Raw genomic sequence first — 19,254 nt, forward strand, 5'->3', positions numbered from 1 at the left:
ACAAACATAGGTGTTCAAGCAGTGCTACCTCATTTCAGTTCAAGTATATTAAGTTGTCTTGGCTCCATCCATGCTAAAAGTTAAACTGGTTACAAAAACATGGTTGTGACACACTCATCTGACTCACAACAAATGTGGTTTGAGTTGTCTTTCTGCCTTGCAACTAGAGCTGACCCATATTTGTGTGTGTCCATCCAGCATCTCCTTACCGTTCTGGGAAAATGTGGGCAACTGTCACTACTACCCCAATAGAATGTATGTGCCTAGTGGGCTTGCACAGAGTGGCATCAGCTGCTTGTGAGGGAAGTGCATTTTGGATATCCTCTGTAATAGGAGGAAGAGGGATTGGAGAAATAGAAATGATACAAAGAAATGGTAGGTTGAAACTCTTTCAGGGAGAAATCCATGCACCAAAGTAGAACTTCGATGGAGTGAAATGCTGTAGCATGTTCACTGTGTATTAAACTTATCATTTATGGCAACTAACTTTGTTTTGAGCAAACGGTGTCACTAATTGGTTATAAAAGTAGCTAAAAATTCAAGTGCGGGCAGAATCTTTGAGTGTTTTGATGAAAATGTGTGACATGGCTAGTTGGACCAACCTGTTCTTTTCAGCTTTGCAATTCGATTTTTCATGAATCGCCTTTTATAGATATTGATCATTATTACATTAAAATTCTGAGAATACTTATTTACTGATGACTGCTTAATTTAAGGCATTCATTTACAATAAACAGAAAAAAATAGCATAAGTAAACTGTAAATGGTATTTTTCTACATGCAGAAATGATAAAAACGAGATTAAAATTTGTATTGTGATTTCATGATGAATGCTTGGTAGTCAGGATAGCTTCATTATGTAAATACACGGAGGCCTTCAAAATTGTTCAGACAAGAATGATCTATTATAGGAAACATTTTATGGGAAGCTTTGACTAATCTATACGCTATCAGGTTAGCAGTCAGTGTTCTGCTGTTGTCCATGAGTACATAGAATTAAAATGTGAAGTCTGGTTTCATATGGTTCCCTTACTGTTTGATTATTTATTATTATATTACCATAGGGCTTGTCAGTCATCGTTTTGCTCTTTCTGCATCTGAATTAGCTAATGCAAGTCATAATTAAAGTTGTTTAAACTGTGGCATTATTTATTTAGAACTAGAAATGTTCAGTCCTCTAGTCAAGCAATTACCCTTTATTTTTATTCTTTCTTTTTAAAGATAAGTAATGCAAACTATTTTATTAAATCATTCATAAAAAGATGGTAGATTAGAACATTTAAATTGTTTGCTTTAATACTAACTTTACAGCTGTTCTTTGATACTTAGAAAAAACTACTTATGAATATCAATACATGATGAGTTAAAGCAGCGATCCCCAAACTGGGGCGCACCCCCCACATTCTGGAGGGCATGGAGGAATGTTCGGGAGTGCGGCAGGACCTGGGCCAGCCCCAATGGGTGGCAGGGAGAGAGCGCCACCCAGCCCTGCTCTTCCCCCATCCCCACTCCCGCCTGCAACCCTGCCCCAGCTGTGGCTCCTGGCTGTGGGCCGGCTCTGCCCCCAGGCGCATCTCTGGCTTCCAGCTGTGGCCTGGCTCCAGCCACAGCTCTGGCCCCAACTGCGACCCCGCTTCAGGTCCTGGCTCCCAACTGTGATTTTGGGGAGGGGGGGGGGAGTTACGTTAGAGGTAAGATGACGTGCCTTAAAAAGTTTGGGGACTACTGAGTTAAAGGATTAAAAATGTCAATAAAATGGAAACCACCATATTTTTTTGACTGTCAGATCTATTTTTTTTTTTTTGTATAGATAAATATCCTTCCAAAGGGAATTTTTGTATTAGTGATTTTTGGGCAAGGCTACGTGCAGCTGTTAAAAAAGAAAACAAAACTCAACTGTTTGGTTTAAAAAAAAAAAGCTATACTGTGGGGAATTAGTGTTATATTGTCCATAGTAATATGGGCTGTTTCATTAGCACATATACATACGAATGAGATGGCTTTAAAGGCTTGCATGTGAAAAACAAACTCACAAATGGCTGAGTCAAGTGGAGTAGGTAAATGAGCTTAACTCTTACCTAAAAAGGTCTCCTTGGAAAATAGTTCAAAAGAATAGTCTCGAGTTCTGGAAGCTACATGGAAACTTGCATTTTCTCTTCATATACTAGATATCCCAGTTCTCTGAACTCATCATCGTGTCCTACCTCTTCATTTTACAGCCTCTAAACCTTCCCTCACTTCTTCACTGATTTTCCCCAGCCTCTCCATTACCAAATATATTGTTCTGGCTACTAGTAAGTAATTTTGCATTGAAAGTAAGGAACATTGTTAAAATCCCAAGTATATTTACATCAAGCATAATTTGGTTTGTTGCCATTCAAGAGCGAATCTGTTTTAATTCAAAACTTAGAATTAATATATTTGATTTCTGTATGAAGTTAGTTAAATCTCATCTAATTGAAGCTGATTCATAACTACTTAGTAATTCTAGTTACTTTGTTGGGGTCCTCTTTATCCAATCTAGTTGAACGAGCAGTCACTAGGGAAAGAAGTTAGCTTCCAGCCCAGAGGAAGCTTATTGATGATCTTCACTAAAGGGGTATAGGAATGGATAATGTCTGAATTACCAGGAGGCTCAATTATAGATGGCTGTTAATTCAAAAATACTGGGGGAAATCCTCTCAGAAATGATATCAGTTAATATTTATCATAATCTAATGTTTATTTAGTGTTGTATGTATGTGGCTCTGTATAGAGCAGAGGCACCTGAACTGTGGGTTGTGCCCCCCTCGGGGCGCACAGAGGAACATTTGGGAGGGTGCAGCAGGGCCCAGGCCATCCCTTATGGGGGGCGGGGAGGGAGCGCCACCCAGCCCCACTCTGCTCCCACCTCTGCTCTGGCTGAGGCCCCGGCTGTTGGCCTTGGTCCCTGGCTGCGGCCCCGCCTCTACTCCCAGCCCCAAACCTGTCCCCATTAGCCCCCAGCCTTGGTCCCCTTACCTCTGTCTGCATCCCCCTTTTCCACCCCACCCCCCATCCCCGGGAGCCGCAGCCCTGCTCTCTGCCCTAGCTCTGGGGGGGGGGGGGGAGGGAGGAGGCATGGACAGGGGTAAAGGGAGGTGTGACCCTGAAAAGTTTGGGGGCCACTGGTATAGAGAGAATGAAGACATGGTCCATACTTGAACCTTATTGTAGTCAGCATACTTATTTACCTGAAACTGAGCTTGGAGACATAATCAGTCAGATGAACATTTCTAACAGGAAACTTAAAAGTAAACCCTAAGATTACTTTTAACAATAAGGACAATTTCAAGCTCATTGTGTCCCTTTAAGGTAAATGACTTGATGGCTTGAGACATTGTCCGCTATGAGAAACTGAGTCTGAAGCAGCTGTACAAGACAACACAGCCTCTTAAATAGATGCAAACAAACTAAAAAACATATTACTTTTTTATATACTGTCACTAAAAACACCTAAAATTTGATTAGAGGAAAAAAAAATGTTTTATAGTTTTTTAGTTTTTGTGTGTGTCACTTTCTTCAGTATAGTTGTGTTTCTGTGCGTCTTTCACAAGTATTATGGGAGAGAAAACATCTTAAATTAGAAAATCTGATTTACTTTTAAAATTTAATATTGACCATATCCTTTTAATATAAATAAAACCCAAGCTCTAAAGATATCTATCTTAAGATATATGTGAACAAAAGTTTTATTTTGAGTGGTACATTTTAGACAAGCATTTCATTTTAATTATAAACTTGTGAATTGACATTACCATTTTAGTGTTACTATTCAACTCCTTGTTTAGACCAAAATTAACAAGTACAAAGCAGAATATCGTCAATGATGGCAAACTATTTCCCAAGTCTATAAATCTTAAAATGCAAGTTGTGAATTTTTCAATAAAACTGTTGTGACTAATTCTTACACTTCAAATTATTATGTGAGTACATGTTACTTAACTTTGCATTTTTTTCTTAGAAAACTATTGGAGTGTTCAAACCAAAATCTGAAGAGCCTTATGGTCATCTGAATCCAAAATGGACCAAATACTTTCACAAGATCTGTTGTCCTTGCTGCTTTGGCAGAGGCTGCCTTGTTCCTAATCAGGGATACCTTTCTGAAACTGGTGCCTGTCTTGTGGACACCAAACTAGGATTAAGAGTGGTACCTAAAACTAAGGTAAAAGAGTTCTTATTTAGTACACTACAACTTAAGTATGCAGAATAAACGAGGATACGATATTGCAATGTAGAATCAAACTGAGTATTTTTATCCCCAACTTGAGAGAGAGAAACTAATATTGGAGAAAAACAACTTTATGTGCATTGCATGAGCCAGTGAGAGAGGGTTGAATAGAATCGGAGTTGGGGGGGGGGGGCAGACTGGGGTCCAGTGGCAAAATTGTGTCTAATCACTATAGCATGCTCCTCTCCAGAACCTGTAATGGAACCTAGGAGTCCTGAGGAAGGGAACCCACGTTACTCTGCCTTCAGCAAATAGCTGTCAAATCCACCAGCAAAATGCATGTCTCATCCCTCTCCAATGGTTGGTCCACATAGGAAATAATGCCTACTATTGCTATCAACTGTCCCCTAGCCTCAGGTGATGAGGTCTGCACTGTGGATATAAAGCTCCAAATCCTGCTGATTACCAATGTGGGGGATCATAATGCTTTTGTATGATGGCATTTTTTTAGTTTAAAAAAAAAAAACCCTAGGAAATAGCATTAAAAATGCTGCTTTGAAGTTATTTCAAAGTTGCAAATTCAAGCACTCAGAAGTTAGGAAATGCCAGAATTGAGATTGTTCTGCAGCTTTAATTCATCCCTTTTTGCATATGTAGTATGAGACCGTCTTTAAATATGTGATCATACTATTTTTTCTTCAAAACAACTCCCTAGTTCACTGCCTAGGATGGATAGTGCTGTATGAATATATCAAAACTGTGTAGCAAAGGGAGGATGTTGTCTGTAGAACCTCTTGTCTTGTGTATTGCAGAAGGTGGAAGTGTGGTGAATAGTGAATGAGGCAGGGGACTGCAAGAAAAGAAAGGATGTTGTCCTGGTTAAGGAAATTGAATGCCTATTTGGTCACTAATTGTGTGTGCATTTGCTTAGTGCTCAATGTGAGACACTTGGGGCCAAATTACAAGAAGTGCTGAATGGTCAGAACTGCAACTGAAGTCAGTTGAAGCTGTGCTTGGAATGTATAAAGTTCTATAAAAATACCAAGTCCTCTGAAAATTCAGCGCCTAGGTGTCTAGACACTTTGGATAATTTTGGCATTACTCTCTCCAGGTCTACATTCCCCAGCCATAAAATGGGGATAATACCACCTACTTTCATGGCAATATTATACAGATAAGTCATTAATGTTTGTGAAACACTCAGACACTTGTGAGAGCACCATAGAAATGCCCACGAGGAAACTAATAATTTTGTATTCAGTACAGAGTTTGGATGATGAGCATAAATAAGACCTGGGGGAGAGAGACTGAATGAGAGGATTAAAAAATATTCAATAGTTATATATTCATTGAATGAAGCAGAGGTCCTGTGCAGAAAAATAGTACATGATCTTAGACCAACATAATTTGGCCCCCTTTTGCATATATATTAAGGTTGCAGAAGGTTGGGCAACTTTAATTCATTATTTTCTAACTTCTGAGTGCTTGACTTTGCAATCTTAATATTCTTTTAATGTAGTTCTTTCAGTATAGTGGTAATACAAAGCATTGTAGTTTAAAATAGGGGGCCAGTTCTAAGGACACTAGTCTAGAATTTCCAGACCTTTATGTACATTTAAATTTTCTGCCATCTGTAATGTTGCATGTGTGCAGCTTTTTTTTCATTGAATTTGTTTGTTTTTAAATATTGCTATTTACTTGGCATATTTATGATTGTTAGAAATCTTATTGTAAATCTGTAATTGAAGTGATAAGCAATTTTGAGCCATGTTTTAACTTGGATATTTTTAAGGTTGTCTGGCTTGTCAGTGAGACCTTTAACTACAGTGCAATAGATCGTGCAAAATCAAGAGGAAAAAAATATGCTTTAGAAAAAGTGCCAAAAGTTGGTAAAAAATTTCATCGAATTGGACTACCTCCTAAGGTAAGTTCTTCTGAGAAGCTTTGCATTGTAGTATTTTGTTAATGCCTTGTCTATACAGGATATATTTTACTGAATCAAAAAGAGGACATTTATAGGTAGCTTCAGTCACAGGAGAAGAAAGCTGGTATTAGTTTAGGGTATGTCTACACAGCAGCGTGAGCCCAGGCTCAAGCCAACCCCCCCTTGCGTCCACACGTTAATTGCGCTAACCTAGGGCTTGGACCCAAGGTCCCAGGATCCTGTAGGGCTGGAGGGTCCGAGCCCATGTTAAACTGGGATGTAGGGTCTGAGCCATATTGTTTTGCTGGGTGCATGTGGCCCCGGCTTGACTCGGGTCCCGGAAGTCCTCCAGATGTATCCGAGTTCCTGGCTGCAGAGAAGCAGCGCTGTAGGCAGCCAGCGCAGTAGCCAGAAGCGACCTTACCACCTGGCCAAATGCGCTCCCCCCTTCCTGTTCCATCTCCACTGCTGCATGGAGCTTGCCTGGAGCAGGGAGCAAACTGGCAGGTGGGAGGCAGTTCCTGGTCGCCAGGATATTGGGGGGTCATCCCTTCCCAGGCTGTGCTGATCTGGGTGCCCGATGCTCCTGCTCCCTGCGGTTCACATTCTGCTCTCTGGCCCCTCAGTGCCCTCCCTGGTGCTGCACGTGCAACGCGTGCACTCACAGGGGCAAGTGGGTGCCAGACTCATAACTTCCCTGCAGCCTCCCACGGCGGTGGCTCTAGTTGCTCTTTGCTGTTGCACAGAACTTGCCCAGAACAGGGAGCAAAGCTGACAGTGGGAGGCAGTTCCTGGCTGCCAGGATGTTTGGGGATCATCCCTCCCCTGGAAGTGCTGAGTCAGGAACTCTGCCACTCCCATTCCCTTCAGGGCAGCTGCTTAGTCCCTGCTCCATTCTCTGGGCCTTGCTCCTGGACACCTGGGGCTGCATATGCAGAGGCAGCATCCACTGTGAGGGCAGTGAGTGGGAGCCAGCCTCAAAACTTGCCTGCAGCATCCTGGGGATCCATTATCCCTGCCTCCTGGGGTGCAGCGGGGGCAGGGATAAGGGATCCCCAGGGGTTGATGAAGCACATTGTGTACCCCCTGCCATGGATATGCACTTTACTGCTTCACAGCTGGCAGCAGCTAGGTTGGTGTGGGTGGATGTGTTTGTGTTTTTCCTCTGACATCTACATTTTATGTCAAACTTCCAAACAGACAAAAATAAATATAAAAAACAACCAAATGAAAACACCTTCATTGAACATCCTATTGTAAAAATTAACTATTGCGAAGTTTTATTTTAATCATTTGAGAGTCCTAACAATGTCCTAATTATCCTCTAAACTGGTGCACATGGGCATTTTCCTGGCAATGTGACTCAGCTTAGAAGTGGAGAGCCCAGTTCAGATTAGGCAGCAGTTAAGTATAAAGCCTTCTCAAACTGCAGTCATTATACTGAGACTGCCACCAAAGGAGCGAATTATGCAGATTATGTACTCCTTATGGGAGTCCCATCAATAGCACCGTCACAGTTAGAAAACAGGGTGGCAGTAGAGTTTCCCACAGTGCACCACGTTCCTAGGGCTAGAGTCCCAACATGGGAGAGCAGGAGCGCAAGGCACTTTGGGATATATTTACTTTTACTTGGGTGCACTGCAGTGTGGATGCCAGAGCCCTGAGTTCAAGCACAGGTCAGAAAATTCTTAGCCTAGGGTTAAAATACAGTGTAGATGCTCAAGCCCAGGGTTCCCTGACACTAAACAGCTGACTTGAGTCCCACTAACCCTAGACTTACATTGCTGTGTAAACATGCCCCTATTCAACAAAAAGACTGCCAGCCTTGGCTAGCTTTAAACAAATTTCTGTCCACAAAGCGTATCCCTCTATTTAAACATATTTTAAAATCTGGTGACTTTACTGCATCATTTTGCATTTACACTTTCTACCAAGAGCATTCTAAAATTTACTGTCTCCCCACTGTATTTGTTCTTTACATCTTTCTTTTCTTCTTCTAGGTATTTTTTCCTGCCTTTGCAGTCTATTTTCCCTTCAGTATCTTTTCTATATTGTGTAATAATTGTTGTCTCTTTCCCTCCATCTTTCTTGTGGTGTTTTCTCGTCCAGCTGCCCAATGTTTTCAATCATTCCTTTCCTCTCTTGGTTTCCCCATTTCTACATAATGCCCACCTTCATTTTATTTTATAGAATCTCCTGTCTCCCCAATCTAAGTCTCACATACTACTTCCTCACCCATAAAATCATACACATGCTCTTCTTGCATCCCCAAAATCTCTCAACAGTGTTCTCTTGCTAATCAAGCAAATTCACACATGCGGGCTCCCCCCATTATCTGCTCACACATGCAGGCTATTCACAGCAACACTCCAAATGACACTTGTTACGCATGCATTTCCCAGAAAGTCTCTGTCCACTCACATAGATGCATAGCAACATTCAGCCTTTCGTTCTGAACACAAGCACAGCCTCTCTTTCCTCCTGAGTGTTCTTTCTTTGCTGTGTGCCCTCTCTCACATGCAGTTTTCTTTCACACAGTTTTCTTCTTCCTCAGATACTGTACTATTGTGGAAATGATTTTTGGGGTCATGAAAGTCATACAAAAGTACTCTTATTTTAAAAAATTGTGTTAGTATTGTTGCTGCTAGTTCTCTGACTCAGACATGAAAGGTGCATATTTGTGAGGATGGAGGATTTTCTCCAATAACTTAATGTTCTGGATGAGTTTATCATGAAATACTGAACCAAGCATCACTGATGTTCACTTTGAGCAGAACAGCAGTTTTAGTAGTGTGTAGTGTCTACAGCTATTTGACTTTCTTGTTGCTCCAAACGCTGTTCATGACTGCAAATACTTAGTCTGTTGGACTGTTTTGTGCCTGGTAAATATAGAGCAAATTATTGAACAGATGTAGAAAACAGATATTTTGACTGGTAAAATAGAAGAGCCGGGACATTTCAAGGATCCCAAAAGAAGTTCAGAGATGCCAAGATTCATATGAAAAATGAGGACTGGTCTAGAATCAGGATATACGCATACAGTCACTTTAGTCTACCTCTGTTGCTTCCACAGTTACATCACTACTGCTGTGAAACATTTCTATTTTCCTTTTGCCATCTCTTATATGGTTCCTGAAGTAGTTCCAGTTTGACTGGATTGAACTGCTCTCAAATTATGACAATGGTAAAACTTTTTAGCTTCTGCTTTTCTTTCAGTAAATTTATATCCTGTATCAATATGCTTTGTTTTGGTTTTGAGGATTAAAATATTCTTTTCTGACATACTGCTTATATGCAAACTAAGGATAATCATAAAGAAATCTGAAAGTGGAAATAGGTCAGTTGTATTTGAACCTATAAAATGTGGTTATCTAGAAATTGGGACAAGGGACTATTTTGTTGACGTAATACTTCATATAGCTTACTCAGAGTAGTACTGCCAAACACTTCGTGTTCAGAACTCGAAAGGACACCGTCAGTTCTTTCAGTTAACTTTTAACCTTCATCTGTTTGATTACATTTTCTAAATGCAGGTTCTTAAAATTGCAGGTTGGCTCCTTCCAGCTGTTCGTTGAAGGATATAAGGAAGCTGAGTACTGGCTCAGGAAATTTGAAACTGATCCTTTACCTGAGAATACTAGGAAACAATTTCAGTCACAGTTTGAGAGATTGGTTGTTTTAGATTATGTCATCAGAAACACAGGTATCTAATATACTGTCCCCCAGATTATATCTGCTTGCTCATTTGAGTCAGAAATTGTGCTGAGTGAAAGTAAAATTCTTCTAATACATTTCACATGCTTTTCACAAATCTGAAACTCCTTGGCAAATGAACTTGTGAAATCCATTGTAGCTACAAAAGTTTTGTCTTAGAAATTTATCAATTTATCATATCAGCCATTTAAGCAATTTTTAGCTTTTGGAAGGCACACAAAGGGCTGGAGCAATATGTAGCAAGTCAAGCACAGAACCCCAGCCAGGGATTAGCCTTTTGATGTGAATTGTGGATATTTGCTGTCCGGTTTCTCCTCCATTACTAGCAGAGGGAAGTCTCCCAGGACCTTTGCCCTTAACTTCCACTTCCCATATGCTAACCAAGCTGTGTGGGACACACTGGGGTTTCAAGACCACTTAACTAGGAGGAGGAGCAACATCTGCTGCCAGATCTTTCTGCTGAGTAGAAGATGGCAGCCCAGTTGCATATCACTTTAGAACTGGTCCTATTCAGCATGAGCAAGCCCTGGAGGAGAACTGTGAACTTTGGCCCTCAACATCTCATGCTGGGCAAACTTTCTTCTTTGTAGTTACAGACTGATGTTCTGTTGCAGGCTATGTAGGTGGCCAATTTCCTCATGAATGTGAAGGTGGTTGGTATGGACATTTCCTCCACTGCTGTGCCAGTAGTGGGTTCCTTCTTTTGCTCTTCTACAAGTCCTATCACTGCCATTTCCTCTTCCCTTCCTCCTCCTATTAGGGATGCAGCAGGAAAGCCTGTTGAGGATGCATATGACTTTAAACTCCCTGAAAGACGAAAGTATGAATATAAGGATATCATTGTGCTTTCTGGTCACTGTTATGGTCTAGCAGCCAGTTTCCAAGCTTGATCCCAGTGTCCCCAAACTTTTACGGATTTTCATGATCTGTGCCATATTACTTTAAGGAGAAAAAGTTAAAAACCAAACATGTAAAGCAGCATCCACACAATCAAATTATGCACAAAAATAGCAATAGTGGAACAGCAAAATGTTCAAAGTTTGGATGCTTATCTAAACCTATGAAGGATCTAAATACACCAGCCCTCTGTCCCCACACAATCCCCTTTTACTCAGCAGACTCTGTGAAAGAATTTACAACATGCCATTGTGTTTTCCTGGTAGAGAATGGCCTCTTAGGAATGAAGATTGTCTTCTGTTCCCCTCCTCTCAGCATCTTTGGATAGACCTTTACTCCTGGGGAAATTGTACACCAACAAATTAAAAATTCTATGCATGATATTGTAAAATTATGCATATTTTATTTGTCAAAATAACACAATATAATCATGCTAGTTTCAATTATTTTGGTAATTTATTTTAAAATACCTATCAGCAAGTATGTCTGTAACAAAACAGACAACAAAAAAGACTCAGGAAATGTTTTTTGACAAATAGATTCCCTATTAGGCATATTAATACAGAACTTTGAGTAATTCATTTAAACTACTATAAAGAAACGTATTTCCTGCACTCCTCACAAGCAGTGCAAAGGCTTGGGGGAGTCAGGGACAATGGAAGAGCTGAGGGGAGAGGGAAGTAATTGCTGGGAAGGAGTCTGGGAGTGAACCTAGAGGGTTATGGTTTGGGTTTTTCTAGTGGCCGGGGGTGGGGGGGGGGGGGGGAAGAGGAGTGGAAGGGATTGTTAGGGATTTGAGGAGCCTCCTCCATGCAGACCAGAGTTGACCCCTAGCCTCTCCCATTCAGTCATGCACCTCTGCCCTTGTCCCTGTGTGTCGCTGAACCCCCACTCAACCATCCCTACTCCCTCGTCCCCATGTGGCCCTGCACCCCCACTCCAATTCATCCCCGGGCTCAATGTTGTCACCCCACTAGCTCCTGTACCCCCACCCCAATTTGCCTTGCCCTTTCCCCACCAGCAGCCCAGAACCAAATTCCTACTGCTGCTACTGATACTTCTCCCCTCCTCCCCCCCCCCCCCCGATTTGATTGGAGAGAACATACACAATACAGACAACTTATTTTGAGAAAACGGGTTATAATGAGTTCTGCTGACCTTCCTGATATTACATGGTTTGCTCAGCCAGAAAGGGAAGCTGAACTACTAGTGCATGACTCAACACAAAATTTGAATTAATAACATGAATATTTACATCTTTCCAGTTAATCTAATACTTGTTTTTTCCCCCACAAACTCTAAAACAAGTGTGTTTTGATGGAAAAAAAATATTTTTGTGAATATTTTCCCTTGTTCTTCTAATAAATATCTTCAGTTCACAATAGAAACAAATTGTTTTACAACGTTATTTTAAGATCAGCTAATTGTAAAAGACTTGCAAGTCCCCACAACAACTTTTTTTTCCCTTTTTGAAGACAGGGGCAATGATAATTGGTTAGTCAGATATGAAAAGCAAGATGATGATATTGATCTTTCAGATAAGGTAAGAAGAATTTTTTTTTCCAAAACTAGTCAGTTGACTCATAAAATTTGAGCAGTGTAGCTGGAATGCTGACACACAATGTGCCTTAACTCGGAATGTGATAGTGTACTCCTTCTGGTGAAATATGTGGATTTCTGGTCAAATTAAAATACAGAGTGACCTGGATATAACAACTAATGGACTTCATATGGAAGTGGAAGCAACATTTTGTAGCACATGTGCTTTAACAATAAAGCTGTCTGCTAACATACAAACACAGTATCTTAGCTACTTTATTGATATGCTCTATTCATCTAATATTTAGTCTTGGTTTTGTTGATTTATATTAGATCCTTTGGGCTGTCTTGATGTAGTTGCTTTTGGTCATTTATACTGTTTACAGAGATGAATAAGTGGATCCAAACCTTATGCACTGGACTTGGCCTCATTTCGAGTACTCCCACTTAATGCCTTTATTTTTATTTATTTTTTTGTTCAGTCTAAAGCACTTGTGGTGTTGCTAAACCAGCTATATTAAAAAAAATAATAATGCCGTTTACTGTATACTTAATTCTGTGTATACCTTATGGATATTTCAATTACTAGTAACTTGGAAATGTTCTTACCCTAGGATATCCAATGGACTACTAGTAAAGAACCTGTTATTAAAATTGCTGCAATAGATAATGGTTTAGCTTTTCCCTTTAAACATCCTGACGAATGGAGAGCATGTGAGTATTGAGTTCTTTAATCTTCAATTTGAGGGAATAACTGTCTTCAGACTGCTATTTGAGAATACTTACTATATTTTTCACCATAGTAACTTTTGTTTTTATTGAACAATGGTGTATTTTTTTTTTCCTCGAGAAAATAAGCAAATACTGAGTGGCTTTTTATTGTTTTCTGGATCGTGTTTATGCTTCGTAGTCACTCGCTAGCTTGTTTTTTCACCCCACCAGTAATGGATGTTACTAATAGGATGCATCGATATGAATACCTACTTAGTTATGTGGGGTTGGAAGGGATTTGGGATGCATCTTTCATGTGCACTTTCTGCTTGCTATCATAAAATTTCTCTTGAGTGTTAAAATTCCCATATTATTTCTATAAACGGGAATGGTCCTATTTCTTCCTATTACAAAACAAGCTATTCTTCATCCTTTTGTAATGCTTATTGAAATTAGTAGACAAATACAAAGTGACATATAACTTCAGCCTTATTCTGTTGCACAGAGGTTAAGATAATCTTTACCTGGGACAGCAAACTTAAGTACAGTGGATGCCGGTTAATACCAATACCAATCTTAACTTTTGGTTAAGAGCGACATTTTGCTGAGAGTTGATCCCTAATGGGATTTGGCTATTGGCCTCAGGCATGCTGCTTATTAACACTTTTTGGAAGAAAGGCAGGCAAACTTGTGAGGCTGCAGCCAGGGAAGGAAGCACTGAAATGTGCCAGGTACTGGCCGCAGGCTGGTTTGTGGGTCTGCAGCCAGGGAAGGTACGTCCCAGCGCTTCCTTCCCTAGCTGCAGCCCTGTAAACCTGCCTTCTGCTTATGGGCAACTTCCAGATAATGTAATTTTTTGCTGAGAACTGAGAGGTTGCTAATAAGCGGAATCCACTGTATTGGTGATACACCGCTAACTCGATATAACACGAATTCGGATATAACGCGGTAAAGCAGTGCTCCGGGGGGGAGAGGGGCGACTGCGCACTCCAGTGGATCAAAGCAAGTTCAATATAACGCGGTTTCACCTATAACATGGTAAGATTTTTTGGCTCCTGAGGACAGCATTATATCGAGGTAGAGGTGTACTAAAATTAATAAAATTTATACTGAACAGAAAAATAGTAATGCTCTTTAATCTCAGCATCTAAGCTTCTTTAAATTGGACAAGATTGGTGCAATACTACTTGTAAAAATAAAATATGCATCTCCGTGTAGTTCAAAAGCCTTAACTCTGGGGTGCAGAGTTGCTTTTCTCTAAAAAGCATTATATAACGTACATAAACTTCATCTTATGTTCTTTCACAGATGATAGCATTGAGAAAAAACCCTTGCAAGAGTTGTTAATTTTTATTTTTCAAGCTATTTTAAGAAAATATCTTAGCAAGTTAAGATTGACCTTTACTTAAAAATTATAGTTAGATTATATTTTTTAAATCAGATCATCTGGAAGTAGTTTTATTTGATCATAGACAGTATTTCACTCCAAGACAAACTACATAACTGATGGGGAGATAGGGAAAGAGACTTTTATTTTGGAACAAGTAACCTTTTTAATTCCAGTAAATATTTGTTGTTACCCTAATTACCTTTTTAAAATTTCTTCTGTAGTCTCTGAAAAACTAAAGCCTTTACAGCAATCAAATTTAACTTGTAATTACAAGCAAACACAGTGAATGTAATAGTGGCAAACAAATTTGGGAATATGATATATGTAAATAACCTTTGGTAACTGTTGACTGACAGATGGTTTAGTATTTTGATACCTAATAGCAAGTTATTTCTTAAGGTTTCTGCCCGTATCAGATCATTTGATTCTAACGTCTACCTGTTAATTAATCAAGATATTGAACTGTTTTTCCCATTAGATCCATTTCATTGGGCTTGGCTTTCTCAAGCAAAAGTTCCTTTTTCCCAAGAGACCAGAGATTTGATTCTCCCTCGTATTTCTGACATGAACTTTGTACAGGATCTTTGTGAAGATCTTTATGAACTGTTCAAGGTGAATCAGAATTCATTTTTAATTGAGAGGGGATAGTTAATTGAGTAGTATATGTGGAAGGAAAACTTAATTGTTAAAAGTTAGCTTAGAAACTTGAATTGCTTTACTTAATTATTTCTCAATATGTGATACTACTTATGCTTTACATCTAATGCTAGGATCGCAAAAGGGGTACATAGGCTGACATATAGTAGTCATACATCCCCCTCTGTAAATGTATGTCCTTGTATTGTGCATGAAAGATTTGAAATTGTTGGTAATCAACTTTATTGATGGGTAATAGCCTCCTTTCTTACACTTAAATTTTATATAATCAATTAAAAATCACTAAACTAATAATGAAAACGTGTATTTAAATAATTTGTCACTTAAGATGCCTGGCAACATGTACTTCAAATAAAGAGTAATAACTTGGGGGAAAAGCTTCACTGTAATATCAGGTATTAGTCCAGCTGGTGCATATTTAAAATATTTCATTTTACATGTGCCTTCAAAGCGATATTGAAACCTGTGTCATTCCATTAATGAATGGGCTTCCAGAGAGAGGTTTTGTCAGTTTTATTTTAAGATATTCAAACCATATATTGTCCTGAGTACACACACACACACCCTTTTACTCTGCTTATTAAAGCATTGAACACAGCTATAATCTTAGTAAAGGGGACTTATATAAATTCTAATCTTGTAAAATATGAACATTTATCATGCTGAATACTCCAAATGACCATAGTGGTGGTGGTGGTGGTGGGCATTGAGCATGCAATTCTGACTGGAAAAGTTGGGTCCTGAAACACGTTCATTAATGTAATTTTGTGTTTGTCTGACTTAAAATGATTAAAACACCACAATCAAAATTGGCACTAACTAAGGCCTGGTCCCCACTAAGTCCCCAAATCGGACTAAGGTACGCAAATTCAGCTACGTTAATAACGTAGCTGAATTCGAAGTACCTTAGTCCGAACTTACCACGGTCCAGACGCGGCCGGAAGTCTCCCCCCGTCGACGCCACGTACTCCTCTCGGCGAGCTGGAGTACCGGCGCCGACTGTGAGCACTTCCGGGATCGATCCGGGATCGATTTATCGCGTCTTAACCAGACGCGATAAATCGATCCCAGAACATCGATGGCGTGCCGCCGGACCAGCCGGTAAGTGAAGACTAGGCCTAACACCCACTGTTAGTCACAGCAGAAATGCAAAGGTTTTAATGGATCTGGAGACAGACATGTCCTTTTTCCCATATAGGTAGTTTCTGCACATTGGGGTTGAGTAACATTTATGGAAAGGTGGTTTTAAGCTTGCACTGTTCCTGCTCATTCTGTTCCTGTTATGTCTTAAAGGGTACTGTCAACAGAAATACTCCACTTATATCTGAAACTTTTTACTGTTATAGGTAATACCTAATTAATTAAAACTGAAAGACAATAAAGAATCTATTTTCAGTTACCTTGCGCAGTTTATAGCGCTCTGTTTTATAGTCTACTTCCCTGTTTCCCTTATATAGCTCACCTTGTGTGGTCCTTTCACACAGTAGTAGGTGAGAGACATTTTAAAATGCAGTTTCAAAACCACAAAAAGAGAGAACCGGGGACAGCTGTAGTGTCTGAAACTACTTCTAATTCACTTTGATGTTGACAGTGTCCAAGTCCAATCTGTCATCTTTCACAGCTACTACACTTAATTTTATAATTGCTTTTGTACTTGGAATTTCCTTCTTAGTTATGGTTTGTCACAATCATAAACTTTAAAATTTTACAAAAGATCAGTTCAATTGTTAGAATAAGATTGTGTATCCAAATACATCTGGTTTTAAGAATGGTAAAATGTTTTGAAAATAACTGCTGTGTTTTTATTTTGAATAAAGACCGATAAAGGATTTGACAAGGCTACTTTTGAAAATCAAATGTCAGTGATGAGGGGACAGGTATGGCTGATTTTTAAATTCCTTATGACCCATTTTAAAAATTTTACCACTTAGTAAGATATTTAATATTGTTGCTGTATTTCTTAATAGTTTCCTGATTTTTCAGATCTACCTGAAACTAACTGCTGTTAAATTGAAAGGGAGTTATGGGTGATTAATATCTCTGAAAAATCTAGCCAAATGGCCATGAAGACTGAACTTAATGTTTCTTTCCTAGAGGTTGTTTCCATTCATTAGGATAGAAATGAGGCAGCAGGGAAGCTTATATTGATGTTGGTCTTTCTGTCTGTGTTTTACAGCTAAAGAAATTCCATTTCTGATGCTATTAATGTAGCATCTCTAACAAACTCTATAATAATTCAAAATCAAAGCTTAGTAAAAGGGTTTTATGAACTTTCAACAAAATATAGTGATAAACTTTGATTAATAAACTGTATTTAGAGAAACTGGCATACAGCTAAATCAGCAATTGAGAAAATGAATTAAACTAGCACTTAATTTTTGCTGAGGAAACGTCACCTGACCTTAACAGTATGTTTATTTCTTGAAAGACAGTTTTGTGAAACCTAGCACATTCTAAGTGTGTGACAGAGCAACAGGAACTCCTTACAAATCATTCGTTGTACCACATGTTTGCACCTTGGGATTTACAAATTAAGTGCATTTCAGTTAAACTGCAATTCAATCTTAAAGTATAGAATTCTATGTAGTGGTTTTATTGAGACTGAATTCTGATCAAAATACATACTTTTTAGTATGATGTTTACACAGTGAATTATTCCAGTTTGAGTAGTTTAGCAGTTTATGTAAACACAGATATACCTGCTTCCTAGAATTACTGAATGAAATATCAAAAGGATAAATTTCTTTCCATCTGTCTTGTGCACCTCTGGAGTACTAAACTTAGCTGGCTTCTCTAGCATGTAACACACAGGTTATGCTCATTTTGCATCAATCATTAGTTGGTTGGATCGCTTTGGGGTTTATTTTTAATATACAGTAACCCTCTTGGAGACCAAAGTCTCTGCCACCATAACTTTAGAATATTACATTTTATATTAGCTTTCTAGTCAAAACATTGTAAGCCAGTAGATCTCCCATTGAAGTTACTATTTTACGTTGAAGTGCTAGTCTGTGTGCTAATTAATGTATGACTTGAACATAAGATTTGATTTGATAGAAAGCATGTCTTGTCAACAAAATTTATTTGATTCTTTTTTAGGAGATTTACAAGTTTGGGGGTTAAGTATGTTGCATCTATACAGTTACCTTTGACTTTTGTGAAGCATTTGACTTAGTACTGTATTACATTTTATTTAAAAAAGGGCACTATAAAATCTAGAGCGCACATTGAATAGATTTAGAACTGGCTTACTGACAGATCTCAAAGTAGTTGTCATTGGGGAATCATCATGGAATGGGGGTACTTTTTGAGGGGTTCTACGGGGATCAGTATTAGGCCCGATGTTAGTCAACATTTTTGTCAGTGATCTGAAAGTAAATATAAATACAATGCTGATTCAAATTTATGGATGGCACAGACTGGTGGAAAAGGCCAGTCGTACAGAATAATCTGGATTGCTTGGTAAAGTGGGCCAAGTCAAACAAAATGATTTTAATATATCCAAGTGCAAAGTTAGAGGAATGAGGAATGCAGGCCAAATCTACAGAAAAGGGGGGCTGTATCCTGGAAAGCAGCGACTCTGAAAAGGATTTAGGGGTCATAGCGGACAAACAACTGAACATGCGCTCCCATGCAATGCTATTGCAAAAAGGGCTAATGTGATCCTTGGAGGTAGGGAAGTGAGTTTTACCTCTATATAAGGAATTGGTGAGACATAATGGAATACTCTTCAATTCTGTGTTCAGCATTTTTAAAAGAATATTGAAAAATTGGAGCAGGGACAGCAAAAAGCTATAAAAAAAAAATATTGAAACTGGAGAAAACTGCCTTGTGGTGAGAGTCTTAGACTAAATAGATTGAACTCTTTATCAAAAAGAAGATTGAGATGACTTTATTACAGTGTATAAGTACCTTCACAGGGAGAAGAGAAAGGGCTCCTAACTCTAGCAAAGAAGGGCATAACAAGAAACAATGACTGGAAGCTGAAGCCAGACATTTTCAAATTAGAAATAAGTTATACACTCTTAACAGTGAGAGTGATTTAATCACTGGAACAAACTACCAAGGGAAATGATAGATTCTCTACCCCTTGATGTCGTTAAATCAAGACTTGGATGCCTTTCTGAAAGATGCTTTAACCAAAAAACAGTTATGAGGCTCAATACAGGGATAGCTGGGTGAAATTTAATGTCCTATGATATATAGGAGGTCAGATGGGATGATCTAATGGTC

The 19,254-nt window shown here is 39.1% G+C and overlaps 1 protein-coding gene across 2 annotated transcripts in view; it reads left to right on the top strand.

Moving 5' to 3' along the window:
• PI4K2B (phosphatidylinositol 4-kinase type 2 beta) overlaps positions 1-19,254 on the top strand; it is a 39,779-nt gene that overhangs the window by 17,413 nt on the left and 3,112 nt on the right. For both annotated transcript variants that reach the window (XM_054029663.1, XM_054029662.1), the window contains exons 3-9: positions 3,983-4,183; positions 5,982-6,113; positions 9,663-9,816; positions 12,200-12,267; positions 12,878-12,977; positions 14,843-14,976; positions 16,839-16,898. In XM_054029663.1, the coding sequence (XP_053885638.1) occupies positions 3,983-4,183; positions 5,982-6,113; positions 9,663-9,816; positions 12,200-12,267; positions 12,878-12,977; positions 14,843-14,976; positions 16,839-16,898 (849 nt within the window). The remainder of the gene's footprint in view (positions 1-3,982; positions 4,184-5,981; positions 6,114-9,662; positions 9,817-12,199; positions 12,268-12,877; positions 12,978-14,842; positions 14,977-16,838; positions 16,899-19,254) is intronic.

The sequence above is a fragment of the Malaclemys terrapin genome, chromosome 5 (assembly GCF_027887155.1).
Source record: "Malaclemys terrapin pileata isolate rMalTer1 chromosome 5, rMalTer1.hap1, whole genome shotgun sequence".
Classification (NCBI taxonomy): domain Eukaryota; kingdom Metazoa; phylum Chordata; order Testudines; family Emydidae; genus Malaclemys; species Malaclemys terrapin.